This window comes from Chinchilla lanigera, unplaced genomic scaffold (assembly GCF_000276665.1).
Source record: "Chinchilla lanigera isolate Chin_1 unplaced genomic scaffold, ChiLan1.0 scaffold00094, whole genome shotgun sequence".
NCBI lineage: Eukaryota > Metazoa > Chordata > Mammalia > Rodentia > Chinchillidae > Chinchilla > Chinchilla lanigera.
The window spans coordinates 8,012,357-8,039,317 of NW_004955495.1; the positions used below are offsets into that span (position 1 = coordinate 8,012,357).

The following is a 26,961-nucleotide window of genomic DNA, read 5'->3' on the forward strand; positions in this document are numbered from 1 at the left end:
GCCGGCTGCCCCGACCGGGCGCAGTTGGCGGCGCGGAGCCTGGGCCGGGACGCGCCCGGAGCCGGGAGAAGGAGGAGGAGGAGGAGGAGGGAGGGTCGCGGCTGGCGCCATGGGGCCGGGGGCCCGGGGCCGCCGCGGCCACTCTATGTCCTCACCACCACTGCCGCCACCCAAGGGTTCGCTGCCTCGGCTGCTGCTGCTGCTGCTGCCGCCGCTGCTCTCGGGGCTGGGGGCTGCAGGTGAGGGCCGGGCGGGGAGCGGGTTGGGGGATGGGGGCCAGGTCCTCCAGTTCTGGGGTGAGGGTCCTGTGATCTGGAGTCCCGAGCCTGAGAGGGTGCAGGAGCTGGGGACGGCGTGCCAGTGTCGGGAGGCGCAGGGACCCGGATTTGGAGGTGCAGGATCGCAGGGGCCTGCGGAGCAGAGACCCCCAAGCCATTGAGGCTGGAGATGAAGGGGACCCAGGGCTCCCAGGCTGGTGGCTCGAGTTGCGGGTTTCGGGGACTCAGGATGTGGGAGGGGGTGCGCTCTCATCCCACCCGTGCCTGGGGTCCTGGTGAGACTCCGATGGAAACCCAGGGACCCCACCCCTCCAGGCTGAGGACCTCTTGCACAAAAGCCCCCGGCTCCCAGACCCCCGGGCAGTCTGGCTGGGGGGGGGGGGGGGGGGGGTGCGGGGAGGGGCGCGAAGTTCTAGAGCTTAGAAAACTTCCCAGGCCGGCGCGCTGCAAGTCCCGGAGCCGGAGCGCACGGACCGGAGCGGAGCCAAGCGGCGCGCACCCCCTCCCCAGCCCGCGCCAGCGTTCACTCTCTCCCGGCGCCCGGACCCCGCTGCCACGGGACCCGCCTGCGTGCGGGTGGAGAAGGGGCGAGCGTCCCCAGACTCCCTCTTGGGCCGTGGCGCCCCCTCCCCAGCCGGCCAGGCCCCTGCCCCTCCTCCTCCTCGCCTTTCCCCTCCCCCGCTCGGGACAATGGCCGCGACGTCTAGACACCCCCTCCCCCCGACCGGCCTCGCGCTTTCTTCGCCAGACAAAGCGGGATCCGCTGCGAGGCCGGAGCGGGGGCTGCAGGGGCGCCCCCACTCCATCCCCTACTCTAGCCCTGGGAGGCCAGGCCGGCAGGGGAAGGGCTGGGGTCCGGGTTGCCACTGTGGGACTCGGCGTGAGGGGTGGGAGAGCGGGGAGATCGGGCTCCCGGGCTTGGCCTGGGGGCCCTCGGCGGGCAGGACGGGGCAGGAGCCCGCGCACACTCGGCTGTCACACACAGCTCTAGGTCACACGCTACAGAAATGCAAATATGCACACTTCGCAGACTCAACGTGCCACAGACACTGTGGACACTGCACTCCCGCGAGACGCACAGGCGGCATGCATGCGCGCACAGTCAAGGATGACCACACACTAGCCCAAGGTCTGGCGCACGCGATGCCTGCGCATACTCAGATGCGCTTCGACACAGATGCTAGGCCATGCCACACCCCATCATACATGCAGACAGACAGATGCCCTGGGCACATACAGATGGACACCTCTAGTTGACAGTGCACACACGTAAGAGGTGCGATTGTGCGCATGCAGCACACACATCTGTACACTCCTGCCTTGGTGTGCAGTTCACACACATACACATACACATGCGCTCGGCCGGCATTGACATGCCCGGGCAGATTCACACTTAGCTGCACAGGGACACAGCAGGGGTGTATCCAGGTCCCCGCACAGGTTGCTGCACCAAGTCCATGAACACGTGTGGCTCACGTGGTCCTCCCCTCAGCCTGGCTCACAGACCCTCTGCATACACAAACACCCAGGGCCCTCTCTGCGGGACAGAGTCTCAGTTCACTCTGTCATTCACTGTCTGTCTCTTTCTCTGTCCCTGTCCCTGTCCGTCTTTGTCTCCTCTCTGCTTTCTGTTTTTTCCTTTTGAGACAGGCTCTCACTATGTAGTCTAGGCTGGTCTCGAACTCCTGGTGATCCTCCTGGCTCATTTTTCCAAGTGCTGGAATTACAGGCGTGCACTGCCATGCCCAGCTCTAGTTTCTATTCTTTATGTCTGTTTTTCTCCACTCACTCCCCTTTCCACCTCTCTCCCTCACACACACGCACACACACACAGTGGCGGCGCACTTGCCCACGCACACAATTTTCCACTAGCTCAAACCCTGCCACACCCCTCATCCATCTGGTAGGACAGTTAGACTATGCCATACCCAAGAGGGACACAGCCCTCAGGGATGGGGACACTGGACAGGCAGCACCTGTTTTTCACCAGCTGCCCCTCCCCATAGCACATGCCCCATCCCTACAACACCTGGAGCTGGTTCTCTATCACGTACTCCTGGCTACCTGCCTTGGCCTCTCTCCCAAGGCCCAGCTTGGAGGCCACCCAGCTGGAGTTAATGCCCAGTGTCGGGGAAAGGGGGATCCATAGCCCCAGGGTTTGCTGCCCCTCCATTAGCCCAAGACCGCTTCAAGGAGCCTCATACCTCCCTTTAACACAGCACCCTCACTTCCTGACTGCACCCCCTGGTTGCACATCTTAGCTCTGGCAGCGTCCCGAGCCCCCACATCTGGCACAAGCCAGCCCCTCCTCCTTCCCGCCCTTGCCTTCTGGTTCCCAGGGCTCGAGCTGGCAGGGACAGCTGCATCCCTAACAGCTGGGGCTGGGGCGGGGGGCCGTGGGAACTGTGGATGGGGGCCACTGTGCACCCACAGAGACACCCCCAGCCCAGTGCAGCTGTTGCCTGGCAGCAGGAGGGAGGGGGTCTGTCCCTGTGGGTTGGGTTCCTGGGCACCTGGCTGACCCCCACCTTCCTTTACCCCCGTGCAGCCCCCCCTTGCCTGGACGGAAGCCCGTGTGCCAATGGAGGTCGATGCACCCAGCTGCCCTCCCGAGAGGCTGCCTGCCTGTGAGTGCCTGGCTCAGTGCCAGTAGCGGGCCCCACATGGGAGGGGAGTCCGGCGTCTTCCTCTGCCTCCCTGCCATGTCCTGCACGTGTGTGGTTTGGGCAGCTTCTCAGGTTTCCCCCTTGGGAATGAGCAGGGCCTTTGGGAGTCCACCTAGTGTGGGCTCAAACCCCACGTCACGGTGCTGGCTGGCTGGGGATGAATCCCTTTGGTCATAGTGTCATAGTCTGGTTTTCCATTTTTACGGGTCTGATAACCTCAGCTTCATAGGATTCTTGGCTTCCCAAGGTCACATATAAAGCCCTTTGGTAGAGGCAGCTATTCAGTTTAGTGGGTGAGGGGCACAGGAGGCCTGTAATGACCTGTTCTGCCTTTTTTTTCCTTTCCTTTTTTTTTTTTTTGGAGACAGGGTTTTGTTATGTGCTTCAGGCTGGGCTTAAAGTCATTGTGTAGCTCAGCTGGTTTCAACCTTGTGGCAATCCTCCTGATTCAGCCTCCCGAGTGTGGGGATTCCATGCCTGCACCACCACATATGACTATCTGCTACTTTCTTGATGGGTGATCTTGGGTTAGTCACTTCCCCTCTCTGCACTTGCGAAAGAGGAGAGCTTTCCCTCCCTGGCTTGTGACTGGAGGAACCCAAAAATTTAGTTGTTCTGTAAACAAGAAAAGGCAGAGGGCTGGGTCGATGCGCAGAGCAGGGGCTGGGAGAGAGCCGACAGGAGACAGCTCAGCTTGAATTCTGGGCTCTGGGATACCTTGAGCGAAGGTTTGGGGCTTTGTGAGCTCAGTTTTTGCATGTGAAAAATTGGGCAATAATCAGCCAGGCATAGTGGTGCACACCTCCCAGCACTCAGGAGGCTGAGGCAGGAGGACTGCTGGGCTACATAGTGAGTTCAAGGCCAGTGTGAACTACAGTTCTTCCAATAGTTCTTCCTTTGTGGGGGTTGGCTGTAAAGATGAAAACAGACCCTCTGCAGGATGTGCTCAGCATACAGTAAGTGCTCAATAAACGCTCATAAATAATAATGAGAGGGACAGAGAACATAGGTGCTCTAAGGGGAGGCCTCTCAGGATCATAGGAGAAAGGACTGGTTCCTTTTAAATTATAATTAGAACAATTCGCCCGGGGCTACTCACTGATTTGTTCTTGTATTCATTTCTTCAGCACTCGAAATGTCAGGCAGCGGGCCTAGGGTGACTTTAGACAAGAGACTCTGGCTGTGTCTCCTTTTGGGTTCATCTGTTTGGGGGATACTGAGATGGGCTCGGGGGCGGTCCTGACGCTGAGTGGTTTGCGTTGGTGGGACGGTGGAGAAAGTGTGATCTTCCCTGGGACGCCTGGGCCGGGTAGGCGCGTGCGCAGTGCAGCTGCGCGCCTGGACTGAGGCCGACAGGTGGATGCGCCCGGGGCGGCCCCGCCCCCCCAACAGGTGAATCACCGGCGCGCGCGGCTACCCGGAGCCCGGATTGCACGGAGTGGAGCGGGCTTGGTCTCGGTGCGGGGCTAGAGGGGAGCCACTCCCCAGGTGCCCCTAAACTATCTTCTTCAGGCTCCCGAACATTCTAGACCTTTTAGGAGTGTCCCAAGCTGTCACTCCTCCTCCGGGTCCCCCACGTCTCCCCCACCTGAGTCAGCTCCCGATCCCCGGTCCCTGTCTCCAAGCCCGCGCTCCCCCCACAGTCTCCCCCCAAGCTATGACCGCGGGGCGGGGCTCGCGCCGGGGCTGGAATCGGGAACCGGCCCGACCGGTCTGCGGCGGGGCGCGCGGGGCGCAGAGCGTGGGAACCCGCCCCGGGCGCCGGGAGGGGCCGCGTGGGCTACAGCCCAGCAGGGATGGGGTGGGGGCACCAGGGTTGCCGGGGCAGCGCGCCCCCTCCCGGCCCAGGATGGTGGTCGCCGCCGGCGTCTTGCGGGCCTTTGGCCCGGGGGCCAAAAGGGGTAGGGTAACCTCCTCTCCTTACACCACCTGCACCCCTCCCGGGTTATGCCCCGACTTGTTTCGCTGGGGGCCAGTGTGTGTGTGGGGGTTGTGGGTGACGCTAAGAACTGAGTCACCTGCTTGAGGTCAGATCCAGGCGTCTGGGACGATCCTGAGGAGGGAGGGGACTGACTAGGGCAAGGAGGGGGAGGGGTGGAAGTGGTCCTGCGGTTTTGCCAAGACCCTCCTTCAGACATCCCCGCCTGTGCCCCCTGAAAGGTTCCAATCCTTTTTTTTTTTGAGACAGGGTCTCACTATGTAGTTTATGCTGGCCTTCAACTCATTACACAGCCCAGGCTGATGATCCTCCTGCTTCAGCCTCCCCAGTGCTGGGATTACAACCGTGCTGCCACTACTGCCGGCTGAGGTTTCCAGTCTTAAAACCAATCCCTTCCCAGATCTCATTTCCCTGCCCCTCAGGCTGCCTTAGTGAACTTGGGAGGGGGCGGCATGTTGAAAGCCCTCCCTGTAACCCTAATCCCCTGTAACCCTGTCTGGGCGAAGTTTCTGTGTTTAGGAGACTTCCGGCTGCCCGTTTGAGTGAGAGTTGCCCACATCCTCGGGTGGGCGAGGCTGTGGCATGTCATCTGTTTTCCTGGCCAGTACTGGAGCTGGTGTGTCCTTCTGTGTGTGCCTCTGTGGTTCTGAGTCTGCCTGGGTGTTTTCTGGGCAGTTATCTTTTGTACTGACAGGCTTTTCCTTTGCTATTTCCTCTGCCTGGATGTCCTTCCTCACCCAACCCTTTGGTTCCCCTCTTCACTTTCTTTAGTCTGTAATAATACCCAAGCTGGGCATCATGGCGCACACTTGTAATCCAAGCACTCTGGGAGGCTGAGGCAGGAAGATTGCAAATTTAAGCTGAGCCTGGGCAATTTAGTGAGACCCTGTCTCAAAATGAAAAATTAAAAAAAAAAAAAATTTAGCTGGCAGTGTAGCTTGGTGGGAAAGTCCTGGGTTTAATTACTGGTGCTGGAAAATCTCTCACCATTCCTTTCCATTTAACCTGTGTGGGAGTTTCCTGTGATTACTATAACAAATTACCATAAACTCGGTGGCTTAAAACAACAGAAATGTATTCTCTAGAAAATTTGGAGGTCACAAGTCTGAAATGAAAGTGTTGGCAGAGCCATGCTCCTTTTAGAAATTCTATAGAATGATTGGTCACTGCTTCTTCCAGCTTCAGGTGGCTCCCGGCGATCTTCAACTGCGGCTGCCTTAGCCACTCTGCTTGCTTTTGTCTGCTGATCACCTTCTCCTATCTTCCTTCCAAATCTCCTGCCCCACTCCGCACTCACGCATGCTGGGCAATCACTGTATCACTGACCTACACCCCTAGCCCTTTTTATTGTTTTATTTGGGTTCAGGGTCTCATTAAATTGCCTAAGCTGGACTCAAACGCCATCCTCCTGCTTTAGCCTCCCAAACACTGAGATTACAGGTGTGCACCAGCACACCTGGCCCCTTTTTCTAAATAGGGCCCCAGTTACAGCTTGTGGGGTGTGGACATATTGTTTTGGGGGCCACCAATGAACTCATCATACCCTGCATAGTCTTTTTTTTTTTTTTGGTTTTTGGTTTTTCTCCGGTACCGGGAACCGAACTCACGACCCTGCGCTTGCCAGGCAGGCGCTTTGCCGCTGAGCTAAATCCCCAGCCCCACCCTGCATAGTCTTTATGGCTTACACCTCCTGCTGCCAGCCGGTTGTATATTAATCTGTCACTTTTCTGTGTTCCCTTTGCCTGACCTGGCTGTGAGGATCAACAGGGTAAGAACCACTTTTACTGCGTTCGCTGCTGTGTTTGACTAGTTAGCGAGTATTTGTTGCAAGAATGAAGGAGTGTGTGTTTGCCGTTCTCTCTGCTTGGTGTGTCTTGTCTGTTTTGTGTGTATCTTTGTCTGAGGCTGCCCTGCCCAGATGGCGTCCACCACAGTTCTCTGCTCACAGGTGCCCACCAGGCTGGGTGGGCGAGAGGTGCCAGCTGGAAGACCCCTGCCACTCAGGGCCCTGTGCTGGCCGAGGTGTCTGCCAGAGCTCGGTGGTTGCAGGCACTGCCCGGTTCTCCTGCCGGTGCCCCCGTGGCTTTCGAGGTGAGGAGCAAGGGATGTCCGGAGGGGAACCCCAGGTCAGCAAAGGCGTGGTCAACCCCACGATCACCGTCTCCTGCACCCGCCAGGTCCCGACTGCTCCCTGCCGGACCCCTGTCTCAGCAGCCCTTGTGCCCATGGTGCCCGCTGCTCTGTGGGCTCCGATGGCCGCTTTGTCTGCTCCTGCCCGTCCGGCTATCAGGGCCGCAGCTGCCGAAGTGACGTGGATGAGTGCCGGGTGGGCAGGCCCTGCCGCCATGGTGGCACCTGCCTCAATACGCCTGGCTCCTTCCGCTGCCAGTGCCCAGGGGGCTACACAGGGGCCCTGTGTGAGAACCCCGTTGTGCCCTGTGCTCCCTCGCCATGCCGCAATGGGGGCACCTGTAGACAGAGCGGAGATCTCACCTATGACTGTGCCTGCCTGCCTGGTGAGTGAGCCATCCACCGGAGGATGTAACCTCAGTGGGGACAGGAAGCCAGCCCCGCCGTGACCGTCCTGGTCTCTTCTTGCCATCCTAGGGTTTGAGGGTCAGAACTGTGAAGTGAACGTGGATGACTGTCCAGGACACCGGTGTCTCAATGGGGGGACCTGTGTGGATGGCGTCAACACCTACAACTGCCAGTGTCTCCCCGAGTGGACAGGTAGGCACCGGAGCTGAAGGGAGCTGCGTGGCGGACCCTGGGTGGGCGAGGTCACCCACCAGGTGGCTGGACTGGGAACTTTTTGCGCCACAGGCCAGTTCTGCACAGAGGACGTGGATGAGTGTCAACTGCAGCCCAACGCCTGCCACAATGGGGGCACCTGCTTCAACACTCTGGGTGGCCACAGCTGTGTATGTGTCAATGGCTGGACTGGCGAGAGCTGTAGTCAGAATATCGATGACTGTGCCACAGCTGTGTGCTTCCACGGTGCCACCTGCCATGACCGTGTGGCCTCCTTCTACTGCGCCTGCCCCATGGGCAAGACTGGTGAGTGGTTGTTTTCCCTGTACACAGCGGGAGCCATTGATGGTTCTTGAGTGGGTGAGGAGAGGCTCTGATTTGAGCAGCAGCAGCCAGGCACAGTGGCACACGCCTGTCCTCCCAACACTTGGGAGACTGAGCCAGAAGGATTATTGTAAGTTCAAGGCCAACCTGGGCTCCATAGTGAGTTCAAGGCCAGCCTGAACTACATAGTGAGACCCTGTCTCAAAAAAGGAAAAACAGAAAGATTATACTGGGAGCTGGGCATGGAGGTGTGCATACCTGTCATCGTAGCTATTCAGAAGGCTGAGGCAGGAGGATTGCAAATTTGAGCCTAGCCTGGGCAATTTAGCAAGATTCTGGCTCAAAATAAAATAGGGAAGGGCTGGGGATGTGGCTCAATGGTAGAGCACCCCTGAATTCCATCTTCAGTACTGGTAGGGGCAGGGGGAGAGAGAAAAATAAGATGTAGCTCAGTGCTAGAGCATGTGCTTAGGATGTGCCAGGCCTGAGTTCCGTCCTCAGCACTAAGGAAGGGAGAGAGCAACTGAGGGAAGGTGCGGGGAGGCTGGATCTGGGGTGAAGGGTAAGCCAGAGGAGGCTGAGGAGGAGGCTGGCACACAGTCAAAGGCAGAAGCCATTGGAATGGGCGACTATTGAGAGGTGTAGCCAAGAAAGCGAGGAATTTTGCAAGTGCAAAGGTCAGAGAAGGTACCCAGGAGGGAGATGTGGAAACGCAGAAGCGGCGGGCCTGGCAGAGGGCAGTACAAGAGCAAAGGCTTGAAGGCAGGACCCTTTTAGAATCGGGAGAGTCAGGAGGTTTTTAAAACACCTTTTCTTTTTATTTTTTCAAGTGGCTTAGTAAAAAGATGAACAGATTAGCAAGAGTGGAATGTAGGTGGTTAGGTGGTGGGTACATGAATGATCAACTTTTCAGCATGTGTGAAGATTTTCATAATAAATGGATTAAAAAGCTACTAAATAACTCTGCAGGTTAATCAAGGCTTTGGTGTCTGTGGTAGGGCTCACACCTTAGCACACCAGAGGTGCAGGATTCAATCCCCAGTGCCACCAGCTCCCTCCCCCAAAATGCCAGGGAAGAGGGTCAGCCCTTGATCTCTGCCTGCCTTTTCTCAGGCCTTTTGTGCCACCTGGATGACGCCTGTGTCAGCAACCCGTGTCACGAGGATGCTATCTGCGACACAAACCCTGTGAACGGCCGGGCCATCTGCACTTGCCCAGCCGGGTTCACTGGCGGGGCGTGTGACCAAGATGTGGATGAGTGCTCCATTGGTGAGGGGGGCACCTCCTGGGAATCAGATAAGAGGGGTGGGGCCTCGATCTGCCACGCCCACACCAGCTGTGCCCCAATCCCTCAGGCGCCAACCCCTGTGAACATCTGGGTCGTTGCGTGAACACCCAGGGGTCGTTCCTATGCCAGTGTGGGCGTGGCTACACTGGACCTCGCTGTGAGACGGATGTCAATGAGTGTCTGTCGGGGCCCTGCCGCAACCAGGCCACTTGCCTTGACCGCATCGGCCAGTTTACCTGTATCTGCATGGCAGGTGTGTGGTGGATGTGGGAGCGGGTCCTGAGATTGGGGCTGGGGCGAGGGAAACCTATAGGGTGGGACTGGGTTTAAAGTGAGGCTCTGAGCCAGTTGTGCTGGCGCACACCTGTAATCCCAACATGCTGAGAGGCTGAGGCGGGAGGATCGAAAGTTCCAGCCCAGCCTGGGCAACTTAGTGCCAACCCTGTAATCCTAGCTTCTGAGAGGCTAGGGCGGGAGGATCAATGCAGGGTCCACCTCCCTGCTCTGTCGATCTCCTCCACCCAGGCTTCACGGGAACTTATTGCGAGGTGGACATCGACGAGTGTCAGAGTAGCCCGTGCGTCAATGGTGGGGTCTGTAAGGACCGAGTTAATGGCTTCAGCTGTACCTGCCCCTCCGGTGAGTATCCTGGGACAGGAACACGGAGAAGACGGTCTGTACAGGCACCGAGGCTCCGGGGTGGGAGTCTATAAGATCACGTTAGATGATTTAGAAGAGAAAACACATTTCATGAAGAGATTGGACTGAATTAAAAACCAAGCGGATGAGATTGCCTTGCAAACGCGGCAGCATGGTGCAGAGGACTGCGGTGACTAGCTGGGCATCCTTTCGTCCCTTCCTTCCCAGGCTTCAGTGGGTCCACGTGTCAGCTCGACGTGGACGAATGCGCCAGCACGCCCTGCAGGAACGGTGCCAAGTGCGTGGACCAACCAGACGGCTATGAGTGTCGCTGTGCAGAAGGTGAGGGCGGAGCCCGTGACAGTCCAGGAAGTGTGGAGGCAGGGCTAGAGCAGCGGGGGGCCAATAACAGGTTCGGGGAGGTCCTGGAGGTGGGGCTGCAGCAAAGAGCAGGGCCAATGAAATCTGGGGGTGGAGCTTAGGGAACTAGAATGAGGTAATACTAGGGATGGGGTCAGCGGGTCTGGCCAGGTACAGGGTATATGTAAGTGTAGAGGGGCAGGTTCAGTTCCCTTTGCCTTCCCCAGGTCCTTCACACGTGCTCAGCTCCGATCAAGGGAGAGGCTGATGGTGTAAGGAGTAGAGATGGGGGCCACAGTTGGGAATGGGCTGTAATTGTGGGAGGGCCTTGGAGTTGGTCCCAAGAGAGACAAGCTGGGGGCGGAATCTGAATTGAGCCCGCCTCCTGATGACTCAGTGGGCAGGCTAAGATAGAGTTGGGATGGGTGGAGGCCACAGCTGTGGGCGGCTGTGGCAAGTGGACCGAGCCTGAGGTTTTGGTGCTGCAGGCTTCGAGGGGACGCTGTGTGAGCGCAACGTAGACGACTGCTCTCCAGACCCATGCCACCATGGGCGCTGCGTGGATGGCATTGCCAGCTTTACCTGCGCCTGTGCGCCAGGCTACACGGGCACGCGCTGCGAGAGCCAGGTGGATGAGTGCCGCAGCCAGCCCTGCCGTCACGGGGGCAAATGTCTAGACCTGGTAGACAAATACCTGTGCCGCTGTCCTCCTGGCACCACAGGTGAGGCTGGGCCTGGCCTGGGGCGGGAACTGTCTCACCTGGAGGAGGGCACAGAGGGCTGGTAGGCAGAGCGGAGGCGAGGAGCCGGGTGGGCAGAGGCAGCGGAGGCCGTTTTCCACACCCAAGGAGGAGCCTCCCTCGCCGCAAGGGCTGGACGCACACCCGTTACTCTCCACATTGCAGAGGGGCCCTGGGAGACACAAAAGCAACCTCATCCCAGGCCTGACTGGATGGTGGAGCCAGTGGTGAGTGACAGTAATAGCCCTCTTCCTGCGTTCCCTTCCCCCAGGTGTGAACTGCGAGGTTAACATTGACGATTGTGCCAGCAACCCCTGCACCTTTGGAGTCTGTCGTGATGGCATCAACCGCTATGACTGTGTCTGCCAGCCTGGCTTCACAGGTGGGCAGATGGTGGCTACAGGCAAGGGTCCTGGTAAGGTGAGGGGAAAGGCCCTCCCCTCTGGTGGTTAGATTTCCCTGCCTCTTTCTTCACACGTGTCCAATGACACCGTCCCTACCATGCCCTGAGATTCATGTTGGCATGGCATTGTCCTCATATTGACTTATGATTTTTCTGCTATAAGAATGAAGCTGGGGCTGGGGATGTAGCTCAGCGGCATAAGCGCTTGCCTGGCAAGCCTGAGGTCATGAGTTCAATTCCCGGTACCAAAAAAAAAAAAAAAAAATGAAGATGCCCAGACTCGAGACCAGGTTGTGTCTGAGTGGTACTAAGATAGTTTTTAGTGGGTAGAAATGAAAGTCTTGGGTGATCCAGGGCAATGGAGCTCTGAGTTGAAGAGCTGGCTGTTCTCATTTGTGTAAGAGCTTGTAAGCAAAGGAGGTTCTTAGCCAGGCATCGTGGCACACACCTGTCATCTCAGCATTTGGGAGGCTGAGGCAGGAGGATCACCACAAGTGTGAGGCCAGCCTGGGTTACATAGCGAATTCAAGGCCAGCCTGAACTACATGGTGAGACCTAGTGGAGAGAGAAGGGGGGGAGGGAGAGAGAGAGAGAGAGAGACAGAGACAGAGAGAGACAGAGAGATTGTTGCTATTCGTTGCCCAGGTGTTGTGCCAAAAGTTGGAACACGATGTCCTTCCCTGGTTGGCTCCACCATCCAGTCAGGCCTGGGATGAGATTGCTTTTGTGTTTCCCAGGGCCCCTCTGCAATGTGGAGATTAACGAGTGTGCGTCCAGCCCTTGTGGCGAGGGAGGCTCCTGCTTGGATGTGGAAAACGGCTTCCGCTGCCTCTGTCCACCCGGCTCCTTGCCTCCGCTCTGCCTACCTCCAAGCCATCCCTGTGCCCACGAGCCATGCAGTCATGGTGTCTGCCACGACGCCCCTGGCGGGTGAGGCCCCTCCCCAGCACCTGACCTCCTTGCTGTTTCCATGGCCAGTGGCCATCCCTGACCACCTCCCCTGCCAGGTTCCGCTGCGTGTGTGAGCCTGGCTGGAGTGGCCCTCGCTGCAGCCAGAGCCTGTCTCGAGACGCCTGTGAGTCCCAGCCATGCCAGGGTGGTGGCACCTGTGTCAGCGATGGAACGGGCTTCCGCTGCACCTGTCCCCCCGGAGTCCAGGGTGTGTGTCCCCGCCTTTCCTCCCCAAGGCTCCCTGACATCCTTGTTCTCATTTCCTTTCTCCTCTACTCTCATCTGCATTTGCTTCTTTTCCACTTCTCTTTTTTCACCTCCCCCAGGGGGCTCCCCCAGAGAGGGGGCTGTCAAAGCAGGGGGAGCCCAGGGAGGGAGGGGATTGGAACATGATGTCTCTCAAGACAGTCTCACTCTGCTGGGGAAGGTGGTGCGCGCCTCTAGTCCCAGCACTCGGGAGCCGGAGGCAGGAGGATCGCTGTGAGCCCAGCCTGGGCTGCATAGTGAGTTCAAGGACAGCCTGGAAAACATAGCAAGATCTGCCTCAAAGCAGTGAAACAAACAAAAAAAGATGATCTCACTCTGCCTGTCCACCTCCTACAGGCCGCCAGTGTGAACTGCTGTCCTCCTGCACACCTAATCCTTGTGAGCATGGGGGCCGCTGTGAATCTGCCCCTGGCCAGCCGATTGCCTGCTCCTGCCCCATGGGCTGGCAAGGTACACTGATGACCGCTTCCTCCTCCTTCTCTTCTTCACCTCCTCCTACCTTGCCCCCTACAGAGTGATGTTGGGGGCCCCATGGGGGACTCGCCCCCAGACTTGCCTTTGAGGGGAGCTGCCTTCCGGGGAAAGAGCTGAATGTGGACACTCACAGCTCATGAGGGTCAGCTGTGGAGGAGAGGTGGCGATGGGGGGCTGGGAAAGCCAGGAGCCAGCTGAAGGCTGGGGACAACTCCTGAGTGTGGATTGCCACCCGCTGAGACAGCAGAAGGACATTCTGCTCCAGCCTGTGCGAAATACTCAGAGGCAAATGGGGCGTTCTTGTCTTTACCAGGTAACCTCAGACCCTGCCTTGCACCCTCTGACCCTACCTGTTTCCTTCCTTCCCGCCCCCAGGGCCACGATGTCAGCGGGATGTGGATGAATGTGCCGGCCCTGCACCTTGTGGTCCCCACGGCACCTGCACCAACCTGGCAGGAGGTTTCAGCTGCACCTGCCATGGCGGGTACACTGGTCCTTCCTGTGATCAGGACATCGATGACTGTGACCCCAGTGAGTACCAGGGAGGACTGGTGGTGGGGGTTGCTATTCTAGGGAACACTTTGTATGGCCCACACTTTTTTCTTTTCTTCTTTTTTTCTCTTTTCTTTTCCTTCTCTCTTTCCTTTTTTTTTTTTTTTTTTTCTGGTACTGGGAATTTAACACAGGGCCTTTGCATTGAGCTGCATCCCCAGTCCTTTTTTATTTTTTACTTTGAAACAGTCTCACTAAATTCCCTAGGCTGGGCTCAAATTTGAGATCTTCCTGCCTCAGCCTCTCTCAGTGCTGAGGTAAGAGGTGTGTACCACCAACAAACCTGGAATATGTATATTTAAAATTTAATAATGTATTTTATTTAAACCAATATGTAAAGTATCATTATTTTAGAGTAGGTATATGGTTCAGTGGTAGAGAGCTTGTGAAGCCCTGGGTTCTATCCCTAGATCTCTCTCTCTCTCTCTCACACACATGTACACACTTCAATATGTAATCAAAATTAAAATTAGTGTTTCAAAAAAAAAAAAAAAAGCCAGGCATGGTGGCACACGCCTGTAATCCCAGTACTTGGGAAGCTTAGGCAAGAGGATGACTGTGAGTTTGAGGCCAGCCTAGACTACAAAGTAAGCTCAAGGCCAGCCTGAACTGTGTAGCAAGACTCTGTCCCAAAAAGAAAAAAAAAAAAAAAATAAATACACAAAATTAGTGTTGCTTTTTAAACATTTTTTTGAGACAAGATCTCACTAGGTAATTCAGGCTGGCCTCAAACTTGTGATCCTCCTGCCTCAGCCTCCTGATTAATATTAAAATTCTTCACAAAGTGTTTTACTTATTTACTTATTTTACTTTATTTACTTTACTATATTTACTTATAAATTATTTGTATAAATGGCCTAGTATTTTTGAAGAACTTGCACAATCCTTTATAGACTAAATGATCTCTTGATGACTTATAACCTAATACAATATTAATGTCATGTGAATACTTGTTACACTGTATTGTTTAGGAAAGAATGACAAGGGAAAAGTCTGAACATGTTCAGAACAACTGCACTTTCTTCCCTCCTTTCTCTTTCTCTGTCTTTCATGGGGTTTCACTGTACCCCAGGCAAGTCTCAAACTCAGTATGTAGCCCAAGTTGGCTTCAGAGTTGAGATCCTTCTGAGTGCTCCTGAGGGCTGAGGCGATAGGCATGTGCTAGCATGCCTGGCTCGATTTCTTTTCAGTATTTTCCATCCACTGGTTAAAACTGTGGATGCGGAACCTGAGGGTGACTCAGGCAGTTCAGAGGGCCTTTTTGGTCCCCCTTCTCCCACCCCTTTCGCATAGGTGAGGATTCCAGATAAGGGAGGAGATGGGGATAGAATTTGATCCCTCTGAGCAAATGTCCTACCAGTTGGATGCGGTTTCCTTCCCTCTGCGTTCTTCTCTATGCAAGGGATGGCCAGGCAGGCCAGGCTGCTGGGGAGCAGGGTGAGCGCTCAGACCTGCTCCCTTGTGACCGCAGACCCGTGCCTCAATGGCGGCTCCTGTCAGGACAGCGTGGGCTCCTTTTCCTGCTCTTGCCTTCCTGGCTTTGCTGGTCCTCGCTGCGCCCTTGACGTGGATGAGTGTCTAAGCAGCCCCTGCGGCCGGGGCACCTGCACCGACCATGTGGCCTCCTTCACCTGCACCTGCCCCCCGGGCTATGGAGGCTTCCACTGTGAGAAGAACCTTCCTGACTGCAGCCCCAGGTGGGTGGGGCTCTGACTTGAAACCCAGGCTCTGGTGTGGGGTGGGGCTCAGGGGCCTGGGATTTAGTGGGGACAAGGGGGAGCCTTGGCTTGGCATCCACCTGAGAGGGCTGATGACTGATGAGGCCATAGCATCTATTTGGAAGCCACCTTGGTGACTGGTTCTTGAGGGAGGTGGGGTTCTGCACGTGGCTCCCATCGGTCAGCTGAGGCCAAGGGATGGGATGACCTGTCTGGGGCTACAGCTTCTTGTGGAGGTTAAGGGGCTGATCCGGAAGCCCCCATTCTAGGAGGAAGGACGAGGGTGGTGGGGCTTGAGCCTTTTCTGCTCGCCTCCTAGCTCCTGTTTCAATGGAGGGACCTGCGTGGACCGTGTGAACTCCTTCAGCTGCCTGTGTCGCCCTGGCTACACTGGAGCCCACTGCCAATATGAGGCCGACCCCTGCCTCTCACGGCCCTGTCTGAATGGGGGGGTCTGCAGTGCCACGCACCCCAGCTTCAGCTGTGCCTGCCCAGAGGGCTTCACTGGCAGCCAGTGCCAGGTGGGTGGAGCCATAGGGCCTGGGGGAGGAGTCTGGAGGTGTGTTCTGGGATGGGACCTACCAGGTGGGCAGACCCATAGGGCCCTGCCCCAGGAGTCTGGAATCGTGTTCCAGTGGATGGGCCCGCCATCATAGTTCTGGAGGAGTCTGGGGGTGTGTTCCTGCGGGGGCTGCCAGCTCCCGGGGGCCATACTCCTGGAGCAGGACTCTGGAGGTCTGCTCGGGGAAGGGACCTGTGGGGGGGCAGGGCGGAGTCTGAGGCCATGTTTCAGGGGAAGGGCTTGCCACATGGGTTGGGCCGTTGGTCCTAGAGGAGGAGACTGGGCCCTGCCATAGTCCTGGAGGAGGGGTCTGGGGCAAAGTTCCAGGACAGGAGGCTTGGGGGAGGGGCAGACGGTTCCCAGAGCCTTCCCCTGGCACTGAACATGTGGGGGTTTCCTTTGCAGACTCTGGTTGACTGGTGCAGCCAGGCTCCCTGTCAGAATGGAGGTCGCTGTGTCCAGACCGGGGCCTACTGCCTTTGTCGCCCCGGATGGACCGGCCGCCTCTGTGACATCCGAAGCCTGCGCTGTGTGCAGGCGGCAGCCCAGATAGGTGAGTGGGGAGCCTGTGGCTGTGTGTGGGGGGTGTGGGACGGGTGCATGTGCCCGGATCTGCTGGGGTGTGCCAAATGAGGGTGCCACCACGGAGCGCAGGGCCATGATGGAGTGTGTGGCTGAATGTGTGTGTGTGACTGTGTGATAGCCTGCTGGGGTGGCGTGCGTGTCTCTCACCGTGGGACAGCTGGTGTGCGACAGCTAGTATAAGGATCAAAGGCATGTGTGCTGGTGATTGAGAACTGCCAGCTAAGAGGATGCGTGACATGTGACAGCCTAGGTAGGTGTGGACCTAGGGCCTGACGCCAGCAGGGTGATGAGTGTGGTGGGGGCAGAAAGAGGAAGCCATGTGTAGCTGTCTCTGTGCCTGATGCCACTGTCAACTCTCCTCAGGGATGCGGCTGGAGCACCTGTGCCAGGCAGGTGGGAAGTGCGTGGACAAGGGCGGCTCTTACTCCTGTGTGTGTCCGGAGGGCCGCACTGGCAGCCACTGCGAGCAGGAAGTGGACCCCTGCCTGGCCCAGCCCTGCCAGCACGGGGGCACCTGCCGCGGCTACGTGGGGGGCTATATGTGTGAGGTAAGGGTAAGCCCTGGGAGAGGGAAGGGGGCCAGCCACGTCTGAGTGGGTAGGGGGACACATTTCTGTGTATGCGGCTCCATGTACACTGGGCTGTCCTACGAGTCAGGTGTCTGTGTGTGTGTGTCCTCTTGTGCTGGGATCTTCCGTGTCTTCACGGGTGTGTCAGGCAGGTCTGTGGCCCTTGGGGCTCAGTGGGTCTTTCTCTTGCCTCAACACAGTGTCCAACTGGCTACTCCGGTGACAACTGTGAGGACGATGTGGATGAGTGTGCCTCTCAGCCCTGCCAGCACGGGGGCTCCTGCATCGACCTCGTGGCCCGCTATCTCTGCTCCTGTCCCCCTGGGACACTGGGTATGCCAGAGCCAGGATTGGGGGACAAGACAGGAGGCTGAATCTTCTGCCACTGATTGCTCACCCCCCTCCCCCAGGAGTGCTCTGTGAGATCAATGAGGATGACTGTAGTCCTGGCCCATCCCTGGACTTGGACCCCCGATGCCTACACAATGGTACCTGTGTGGACCTGGTGGGTGGCTTCCGCTGTAACTGCCCCCCGGGATATACGGGCCTGCACTGCGAGGCAGACATCAACGAGTGCCGCCCGGGTGCCTGCCACACAGCACACACCCGGGACTGCCTGCAAGACCCAGGCGGACACTTCCGCTGCCTTTGCCATGCTGGCTTCACAGGTAAGCAAGAAAGGTAGGGTCGGCCTGAGACTGCCTTTCCTTTTTCGGTTGTGTCTGATTCAGCCGTCCCTGCCCGTTCAGGTCCCCGCTGTCAGACGGCCCTGTCTCCTTGTGAGTCCCAGCCATGCCAGAATGCAGGCCAGTGCCGCCCCAGCCCAGGTCCTGGCGGTGTGCTGACCTTCACCTGCCACTGTGTCCAGGTAGGTGGAGTGGCATAGGTGGCAGCCCCCGCGGAGGAGAGAGGGTGTGGCCTCAGGGAGGGATGTGGCTTTGGGGGAGAAAGGACTTTCGTGGGTGGGAAAGGGGTTCCTGGGAAATGCAGAAGTTACCTAGTTTGGAGAGTTTCCCAGCAAGGTTGGGACCCGGAGGCGTGGCCTCCCGGAGAAGGCGTGGCCTCCCTGGTAGGGCGGGGCTTCGGGGAAGGTGGGGCCTTCCGGGGAAGGAGTGCCCCGTGCGGCCTCTAGCGGAACTTGGAGAAACTGGGCAGGATTTGGAGAAGTTGGGGCTCAACTTCTTCCAAGTCTTGACTTTTTGCTCTTGCATCTCTTGACCCCGGATCCTCTTCTCTCCACTTCCCTTTCTGGTCTTTATTCTCTTCCCTCCCCTGTTCCCCAATTTCTCCCTTCCCAACCCCCAGCCATTCTGGGGTCCTCGTTGCGAGCACGTAGCACGCACCTGCCGGGAGCTGCAGTGCCTGCCAGGTGTCCCCTGCCAGCAGACACCGCGCGGGCCTCGCTGCGCATGTCCCCCGGGGGTGTCGGGGCTCGCCTGCCGCTCCAGGGCGCTGCCTCCGGGAGGCACCAACGTCAGCTGTGCGGCTGCCCCCTGTCTGCATGGGGGCTCCTGTCGCCCTGCGCCCCTCGCCCCCTTCTTCCGCTGCGGGTGCACTCCGGGCTGGACCGGGCCGCGCTGCGAGACCCCGGTAGCAGCAGCAGCGCCCGAGGTCGCGGAGGAGCCTCGGTGCCCGCGAGCCGCCTGCCAGGCCAAGCGCGGGAACCGGCACTGCGACCGCGAGTGCAACAGCAGGGGCTGCGGCTGGGACGGCGGCGACTGCTCGCTGAGCGTGGACGACCCCTGGCGGCAGTGCGAGGCGCTCCAGTGCTGGCGCCTGTTCAACAACAGCCGCTGCGACCCGGCCTGCAGCTCGCCCGCCTGCCTGTATGACAACTTCGACTGCCACAGCCGAGAGCGCACCTGCAAGTGAGCCAGGAGCCACACCGTACACCCGTAACCCCTGCCCGTCTCTGTCCGTCCGCCGCAGTCCGCCTGCCTGTCCGCTGGGCCGTCCTTTCATTCCTGCCCCATCCGCATGTCTATGTGTGATTTCTGCCCGAGGGTCTCCCCACCCTGTCTCCATCCCTGTCCCTTGTGCTCCATCCACTTGCCCTGCTGCCTGCTTTACCACCTGTGTGTGCACTCCATCTCTGCCTCCTCATGCCCCGGCTGTCTTTTCTTTTTCTTCTCTCCTTCGCTCCCTTCCTCCTGGATTTGCAGGAGGCCCAACATATGCAGCAGATTATTGCCCTATACAAGCATTGTCTGGAGTCCGTTGCTCTGTGTCGTGTGTGTCTTTGGGGGCTTCAAGGTCCCTTACTCTGCCCCTCTCTTCTCCCAGCCCTGTGTACGAGAAGTACTGCGCTGATCACTTTGCCGATGGCCGCTGTGATCAGGGCTGCAACACAGAGGAGTGTGGCTGGGACGGGCTGGACTGTGCCAGCGAGGTGCCGGCTCTGCTGGCCCGTGGGGTCCTAGTCCTCACGGTTCTGATGCCACCAGAGGAGCTGCTGCGCTCCAGCGCCGACTTCCTACAGCGTCTCAGCGCCATCCTGCGTACCTCGCTGCGCTTCCGCTTGGACGCGCATGGCCAGGCCATGGTCTTCCCTTACCACCGGCCCAGTTCTGGTTCCGAGGCCCGGACCCGGAGGGAGCTGGCGCCCGAGGTGATCGGGTGAGTGATTCCACCTGGAGGAGCCTTGTGGGCCAAAGGAAGCCCAGGACCTGAGAGAGGGAGAGACACCATTGGATCTGGGTTTTGTGTGTGTCATTTCTCTTAATTTTTTGTTTTGTTTTGTTTTTGATTTTTTGGAGACAGGTGGCTCGCTGGACTCACTATGTAGCCCAGGCAGGCCTCAAACTCTTGGTGATCCTCCTGCATCAGCCTCCCAAGTGTTGGGAAGATAGGCATATGCCACCATATGTGACTTCACTTACAGGCTTTTCAGCCTCTGCTCCTTTGGCATTTGGGCCTGGATCTTGCTTTGCTGTGGGGTGCTGTCCTGTGCAGTATAGGATGCAGAGACTTTAACGTTAGGTGCCTCTAACACCATCCCAGATGCCTCCAGATATGAGCAAGTGTCTCTGGGGAGTAGTGGGAGGGGCAGGCCCAGAACTGCACAGCCAGTCTAGTGCTACCTCCTTTTGGAGAGGCCTGTGACTTTGCAGATTGGGTAAGGGCATGTCTAGTCTGGTTTTTTGGGGAGGGACACAACTTAATTTTGATTTTTCTGAAAATAGCAGGAGCTATGAAAACCAGGCTGGCCACCTGGCTGTAAAAAAAAAAAAAACACAAGTAATAATAACACTTGAGACTGGGTGTGGTGGTGCACACCTGTAATCCCAGCACTTGGAAGGCTGAGGCAGGAGGATCATTGTGAGTTCGAGGCCAGCCTAGGTTACAAAGTGAGGTCAATGCCAGCCTGAACTGCATAGCGAGACCCTATCTCAAAAAGACAAAAAACAAACAAACAAACAAAAACAAAAACAACACTTGAAAACTGTGTTTAACCCTAAAGAAGTAATTTCAAAATATCACATTTGGGGCTGGGGATTTAGCTCAGTGGCAAAAGCGCCTGCCTGGCAAGCGCAAGGTTGTGAGTTTGGTTCCCAGTACCGGAGAAAAAACCAAAAAAAACAAAAAACAAAATATCACATTTAACCTTTTTTCTTTATAGTCAAACAGGTTCACTAGACCATAACACTGCAGTTGTTTTGTTTAACTATCACAATTTTAACTAAAACACTCAAAGAATAAAATATGCAGTACCCACCCTGGAATCTCATCATTTATAAAAAAAAAAATATGTATGATCTAGTCAGATGTGGTGGCTCATGCCTGTAATCTCAGCACTCAAGAGGCTGAGGCAGGAGGATCACCTCAACTTGAAGGACAGTTTGGGCTATGTAGTGAGTTTAAGGCCAGCCTGGACTGTATAGCCAGACCCTGTCTCAAAATCTAGCCCCCCCCAAACCATCATAACTCCCCCAGAATAAAATATCTATCTTAGAACAAGTTAGCTGAAGAAGGCACTAAGATCCTAACTTCTGTCCTCCCAAATGATACTAATTAATATTCATCCTTTCAATATGACCTCAACATTATTAAGAGCCAACATGTAGAGTGACACAGTAGTGCATGCCTATAATCCAAGGTGTATATGGGAGTCTAAGGCAGGAGAATCACAAGTTCAAGGCCAGTCTGGGAACTTAGTGCATCTTCAAATGAAAAATAAAAAGGGAAGGGGGTGTGGTTCAGTGGTAGAATGCTTGCATAGCATCTGCAAAGTCCTAGGTTCATCACAGCTAGGGTTTTTTTTGTGGTGGTTGGTTGGTTTTTTATGAAAAAATGATATTGTTGGTAACCTCACAGCAGGGCCAGATGGGAGGTACGGTGTTTATTGAGGCTAGAGCAGGGGTCTGAGAAGGACAGGACCCTAACAAAAAAAAGAGGGCTGTACCTTAGAGATATCGGGGTGGGGAAAGGCTGTGAATGGACACAGCTGGAGGTGGGCCCGGGAGAGTGAACCTGGAAACATTGAAATCTACGGGTTGGTGGAAGGAAATCAGCTCAGAAGAGGAGATAGGCTGGGGATGTAGCTGAGTGCTAGAGCGCTTGCCTAGCACGCATGAGGCCCGGCACTGTAAAAAAAATGTCAGTGCCCGGAGCAGCTGGGTGTGGGTGCATCAGCCATCCACCCAGTAAAGGCTTGTACCCCAGAGTGGGTGAGGGAAGTTGCTGAAATAGTGACGTGAAAATAACGTCCCCTGGCTTCGTGGCTCTGGGAACACTGGTAACCACAGCAAGACCTGTTTGGGGGTGCACTGGGGTTGGATGCCAGCTGGGCACAGGTGGGTGGTGGAGCCATGGTTGGTAGAAATGGCTCTTTCGAGCCTGGTGCTGGGGGGAGGCGGCGTGGCTTGGTGCCTGGGATGCATTAGGCAAAAATAGAGCTCTTGGATCCTTTGCTGTGTCCCCGCAGTTCTGTCGTGATGCTGGAGATTGACAACAGGCTCTGCCTGCAGTCGCCCGAGAATGACCACTGCTTCCCTGATGCCCAGAGTGCGGCTGACTACCTGGGAGCTCTGTCTGCGGTGGAGCGCCTCGACTTTCCCTACCCACTGCGGGATGTGCGAGGTGAGCTGGGGCGGGGGCTTGCGTGGGGTACTGGAGGGAGCTAGAAGCCCCACTCCTGGTTGAAGCCCCACCCATGACTGAGGCCCCACCCATGACTGAGGCCCCACCCACGATTTAAGCCCCACCCCTGATTGAAACCCCAATGCTGGTCGAAGCTTCCTTGCACAAAGAAGCTCCGCCCACAGTTGAAGCTTTGCCGTTGCTTGAAGCCCTGCTTATGGCGGAAGCCCCGCCCATGGCTGAAGCCCCGCCCACAGCCGAAGCCCCGCCCCAACGTTGCAGCTGCCCCTGCGTCTTCTGCAGGGGAACCCCTGGAGCCTCCAGAGCCAAGCTTGCCCGTGCTGCCGCTGCTGGCTGCGGGCGCTGTCTTCTTGCTGGTCATCCTCGTCCTGGGTGTCATGGTGGCCCGCCGCAAGCGTGAGCACAGCACCCTCTGGTTCCCCGAGGGCTTCGCACTGCACAAGGATGTGGCAGCTGGCCACAAGGGCCGGAGAGAACCAGTGGGACAAGACGCGCTGGGCATGAAGTGAGGACCCTGTGTGCCCCCTGTCTCCGCCTGTGGGGCTTTCGCGAGCCCTCACCCCCGCTTGATCCGACGGACCTCTTACCCCTTCCTGACCGTAACTTCAGACTCCGTCTCCGACCCTTGACCTGACTTCGTCTTCATTTCCCGGCTCAGGTCCTACCCCTAACCCCACCCCGAACTGGCTCCCAGACCTCACCGATTCATCACCGCGTGGCTGCCGACCCCATGGCTCTGGTCCGCATCCCACCTCCCTGACCATTGCCACTGTCCAGTGATCTCCAGTTCCACCACTGCCTCCAGCCCTCCCTCACCCTTTCTTACCCCTCCCTCCCTTCTTTCTTCCCCGGGGTTAAACTGAGGGCCTCACGCACACTTCTGTATGAGGTTAACCCCCAGCCTCCCTGGCCTGTGGCACCATCCTCTGACCCCTGCTGTATGCCTGTGACCCTCGTCTATCCCATAACCATTGGTCTGACCTTTGACCACACTCCTGTCCCTTCTGATTCTACCTGAAAACTCAGGCTGCCACCTGACATAACTCCTGACCGTACCCCACCTACCTCGTTCCGTCGGTACCTCACCCCCTCATGCGAACCTATATCCAGAAGCACTCCCTGCATTTACTGGCCTGAGATCCCAACCCCAAATCCAGACCCTTGATCTTGCTTCTGTTACCCTTGCTGTGACCCTGCCCCAAAAGCTATTCCTAGGCTGGAGGCCCCCAGCGTCCTCACCTCCTTTTCTTCCTGTGCCCCCACAGGAACATGGCCAAGGGTGAGAGTCTGATGGGGGAGGTGGCCTCAGACTGGATGGACACAGAATGCCCGGAGGCCAAGCGGCTGAAGGTGATGTCTGCTTCCTTGCCTTTTCTTCCAGGGTCTTGGGTGGGGAGTGCTCTGCTGTCCCCACCTCCCCAGCTCCAGAGAGCAGCCACAGCCTTGGGACCTCACTTTCTCTCGTGTGGGCTCTGTGCCCTTAAAGGAGGAGGGGATTTGCCATGGGGGCCCACAAAGTTCTCTGGGTGGGTGGAAGTTCCCCTACTCTGTCCTGTTCCTCCTCAACCAGCTTCCTACTCCCAGGCCTGCCTGAGTTCATCCCAGAGGGGACTGACCTCCTGACCCCCTGCTGTCTTTCTGTGGGTTCTCTTTTTGTCCAGCTTGGGCTATGTGCTACATTTTCTGTAGCTATAACAAAATGCCCAAGGCTGGATAATGTATAAAGAAAAGAAGTTTATTTTACTTATAGTTTTGGAGCCTGAAAGCCCAGGATTGGGGTGCCCCGTCAGTTTGGCATCTGGTGAGCATCTGATGCCGGGTGGGATCATGGTAGCAGAAGTACATGCAGAAGTGATGGCACAGGGAGACAGGAACCAGAGCAAAACTCAAGCACAGGGCTCATTCTTTTCATAACAACATACTGTTTAGGAACTAGTCAGATCCCTGGAGAAATACATTAATCCCCCTGATCTGTGGGTTTTTTTTTTTTTTTTTTGGTACTGGGAATCATACTCAGAACCTTGCCTTGTGATTGCCAGGCAGGCGCTTTTGCCGCTGAGCTATATCCTCGGCCCTGTTTTTGTTTTTTGAGACAAGGTTTTGCTATGTAGTCCATGTTGGCTGTGAACTCACTCTGTAGCCCAGAATGGTCTTGAACTCATAGCAATCTTTCTGCCTCAGCCTCCTCTGGAGTGCTAGGATTACAGGCGTGCACCACCTCACTCAGCTTTTTTTTTTCTTTTTGGTACTGGGAATCAAACTTAGAATCTTGTGCTTGCCAGGCAGGCGCTGTGCCGCTGAGCTATATCCCTGGCCCACACTCAGCTTGTTATTGATGCTGTTGTTGGTGCAATCATTCATTTCCTTTTTGGTGTGTTTCTGTTTGTGTGTGTGTGTGTGTGTGTGTGTGTGTGTGTGTGTATCATGCGCTTTGGTTACTGGCCTCTCCCTCCTGACTCAAATTGAAACCCAATTGCTTTTTTTTTGGTACTGGGAATCGAACTGATGACCTTGCGCTTGCCAGGCAGGCACTTGTGCCACTGAGCTATATCCCCGGCCCCCAATTTCCTCCTTTCATGAGCTCCCCAAGCTCCAGCGCATCCCCTTTCCATTTCCCCACTATGAGAGCGGGAGAATGTCAATGGTGCCCTGGGATCCTGTGTGCTTCGCCATGAGCAGAAGCCTTGGGTCTGTCTGTCCCTGGTGCTCACAGTGTCTCTCCTACCTCCTTGTCCTTCCAGGTGGAGGAGCCTGGTGTGGGCGCCGAGGAGCCTGTGGATTGTCGCCAGTGGACCCAGCACCACCTGGTGGCTGCTGATATCCGTGTGGCTCCAGCCATGGCTTTGACACCGCCACAGGGTGATGCAGACGTTGACGGCATGGATGTCAACGTTCGTGGCCCAGGTCAGGGTCCCTCCCCCAGGGAGGCTCCACCCCTCCTGCTTGGGACCAGTGCTAGGGAGAGTCCAGGCTTCGGGGGTGTGTGTGCTCTTCAAGGCTCATGTTTGTATGTGATAAAAGCCCAACTCCCACTAGTCTAAGTAGAACAAGGCATTTATGGAAGGTGGCTGGATTTGGTATTCCGCTCTCTACTTATTTTTTCCCCCAACACTGGAGATTGAACCAAGGGCCTTCACACTGAGCTACATGCCCAGTCCTTTTCTTTTCTTTCTTTTTTTTTTTTTTTGCCTAGTCCTTTTCTTGTTTTTTATTTTGAGACATGGTCTCACTAAATTGCTCAGGCTGGACTCAAACTTGGATCCTCCTGCCTCAGCCTTCCAGAGTACTGGGATTACAGATGTGTGCCACCCTGCCTGGTTTTGCTGAGCCCAGAAGCTTCTGCTAAACCACTTCCTGGCTCTGGTGTATAAAACTGTCTTCTTGCTGAGTGTGGTGGCTCATGACTGTAATCCCAGTAATCCCAGCTGTTTGCAAGGCTGAGTCAGGAAGATGGCAAGTTCAAGGCCAGTCTGGGCAACTTGGTGAGACCCTGTCTCCAACCACCCACCCAGCCAACCAACCAACCAGCCAAACAACCAAACAACTAAAATAAAAAACAACTTTGTGTGGTGGATGCCTGAATCCCAGCACTTAGGAGGCTGAGGCAGAAGGATCACCATGAGTTTGAGGCCAACCTTGACTCCATACTGAGTCCAAAGCCAGCGTGAACTATATATTGAGACTCTCAAAAATCCAAAAATAAAATAAAGTAAAATAAAATGGCTGAGGATGTGCTTCAGTGATAAGATTGCCCTCTTAATGATTGATTCATAGTACAACAAAACAAAACAGAACAAAACAAAACAAAACAACACTTATTCTCACGCTTCTCCGGCAGGTCTCAGAATGCACTCTGATTGGACGGAGTAGAATCACTTGCTTATCCTTGAGCCACTCGGGAGCTATGGGGCTGGACTGTGTGTATTGGAGGGGTCTGGCCCTTGCTGTATCCCTCGCCTGGCAGGCGCGTTGGGCTCCAAGCAGGCTTGATGCTGGAGCATGGGGTGCACAGGGTGCCCTGAGGGGAGCCCAGAAGTGTTCATGCCCGGTGTAGCATACCGGTCATGCTATCTGGGTCCTTGCGTCCTGCTCTGCCGTGTTCCTCCCGGCTGTGTTTTCTCCGAACGGTCTGCTCTGTGGCTGTCTTTGGACGCCCTTGTGCTGCTAGGCCTGAAGAGGGTGCAATTTGCTGTCCCACTCTTTACCAGTGGGTGCCGAGCGTGTCGGTGCTCTTTTGTCCTGTGACCCCCTGGCTCTGAATAGCGTGACCTTGATGGGATCCACTGGAAGGGCGCTTGTGCCTTTGTGACACCTTCCTCCCTGGTCCCTGCAGATGGCTTCACCCCGCTCATGCTGGCCTCCTTCTGTGGGGGGGCACTGGAGCCGATGCCCACAGAAGAGGAGGAGGCCGAGGATACGTCCGCCAGCATCATCTCCGACCTCATCTGCCAGGGGGCGCAGCTTGGGGCTCGCACCGACCGCACGGGGGAGACGGCCCTGCATCTGGCTGCCCGCTACGCCCGGGCTGATGCGGCCAAGCGGCTGCTGGATGCTGGAGCCGACACTAACGCCCAGGACCACTCGGGCCGCACCCCTCTGCACACAGCCGTCACTGCTGATGCCCAGGGCGTCTTCCAGGTGAGACAGAGCCACCCCTCTGGGGGTTGGAACTGGTGGGCATCAGATCTGCCCGGCTTGGAGCCCAAGCTCGTTTTTTTTTGTTTTGGTGGTGCTGAGGATTGAACCCAGGCATTCACACTGAGCTACATACATAACCCTCCTTTTTTTTTTTTTT

At 56.6% G+C, this 26,961-nt stretch overlaps 1 protein-coding gene across 1 annotated transcript in view; it reads left to right on the forward strand.

Moving 5' to 3' along the window:
• Positions 1 to 13: 13 nt before the first annotated feature.
• Notch3 (notch 3) overlaps positions 14 to 26,961 on the forward strand; it is a gene marked incomplete in the record, with an annotated part of 36,247 nt that continues 9,299 nt past the window's right edge. The window contains 30 exon segments of the mRNA XM_013505128.1: positions 14 to 239; positions 2,827 to 2,905; positions 6,832 to 6,974; positions 7,061 to 7,399; positions 7,491 to 7,613; positions 7,707 to 7,940; positions 9,072 to 9,227; positions 9,314 to 9,499; positions 9,772 to 9,885; positions 10,114 to 10,227; positions 10,734 to 10,967; positions 11,257 to 11,367; positions 12,126 to 12,318; positions 12,396 to 12,547; positions 12,943 to 13,056; positions 13,456 to 13,611; positions 15,104 to 15,329; positions 15,670 to 15,871; positions 16,318 to 16,465; positions 16,861 to 17,045; positions 17,267 to 17,399; positions 17,477 to 17,734; positions 17,816 to 17,934; positions 18,372 to 18,934; positions 19,350 to 19,682; positions 21,991 to 22,145; positions 22,449 to 22,671; positions 23,432 to 23,516; positions 24,908 to 25,070; positions 26,500 to 26,804. Coding sequence (XP_013360582.1) covers positions 110 to 239; positions 2,827 to 2,905; positions 6,832 to 6,974; positions 7,061 to 7,399; positions 7,491 to 7,613; positions 7,707 to 7,940; positions 9,072 to 9,227; positions 9,314 to 9,499; positions 9,772 to 9,885; positions 10,114 to 10,227; positions 10,734 to 10,967; positions 11,257 to 11,367; positions 12,126 to 12,318; positions 12,396 to 12,547; positions 12,943 to 13,056; positions 13,456 to 13,611; positions 15,104 to 15,329; positions 15,670 to 15,871; positions 16,318 to 16,465; positions 16,861 to 17,045; positions 17,267 to 17,399; positions 17,477 to 17,734; positions 17,816 to 17,934; positions 18,372 to 18,934; positions 19,350 to 19,682; positions 21,991 to 22,145; positions 22,449 to 22,671; positions 23,432 to 23,516; positions 24,908 to 25,070; positions 26,500 to 26,804 — 5,676 coding nt within the window.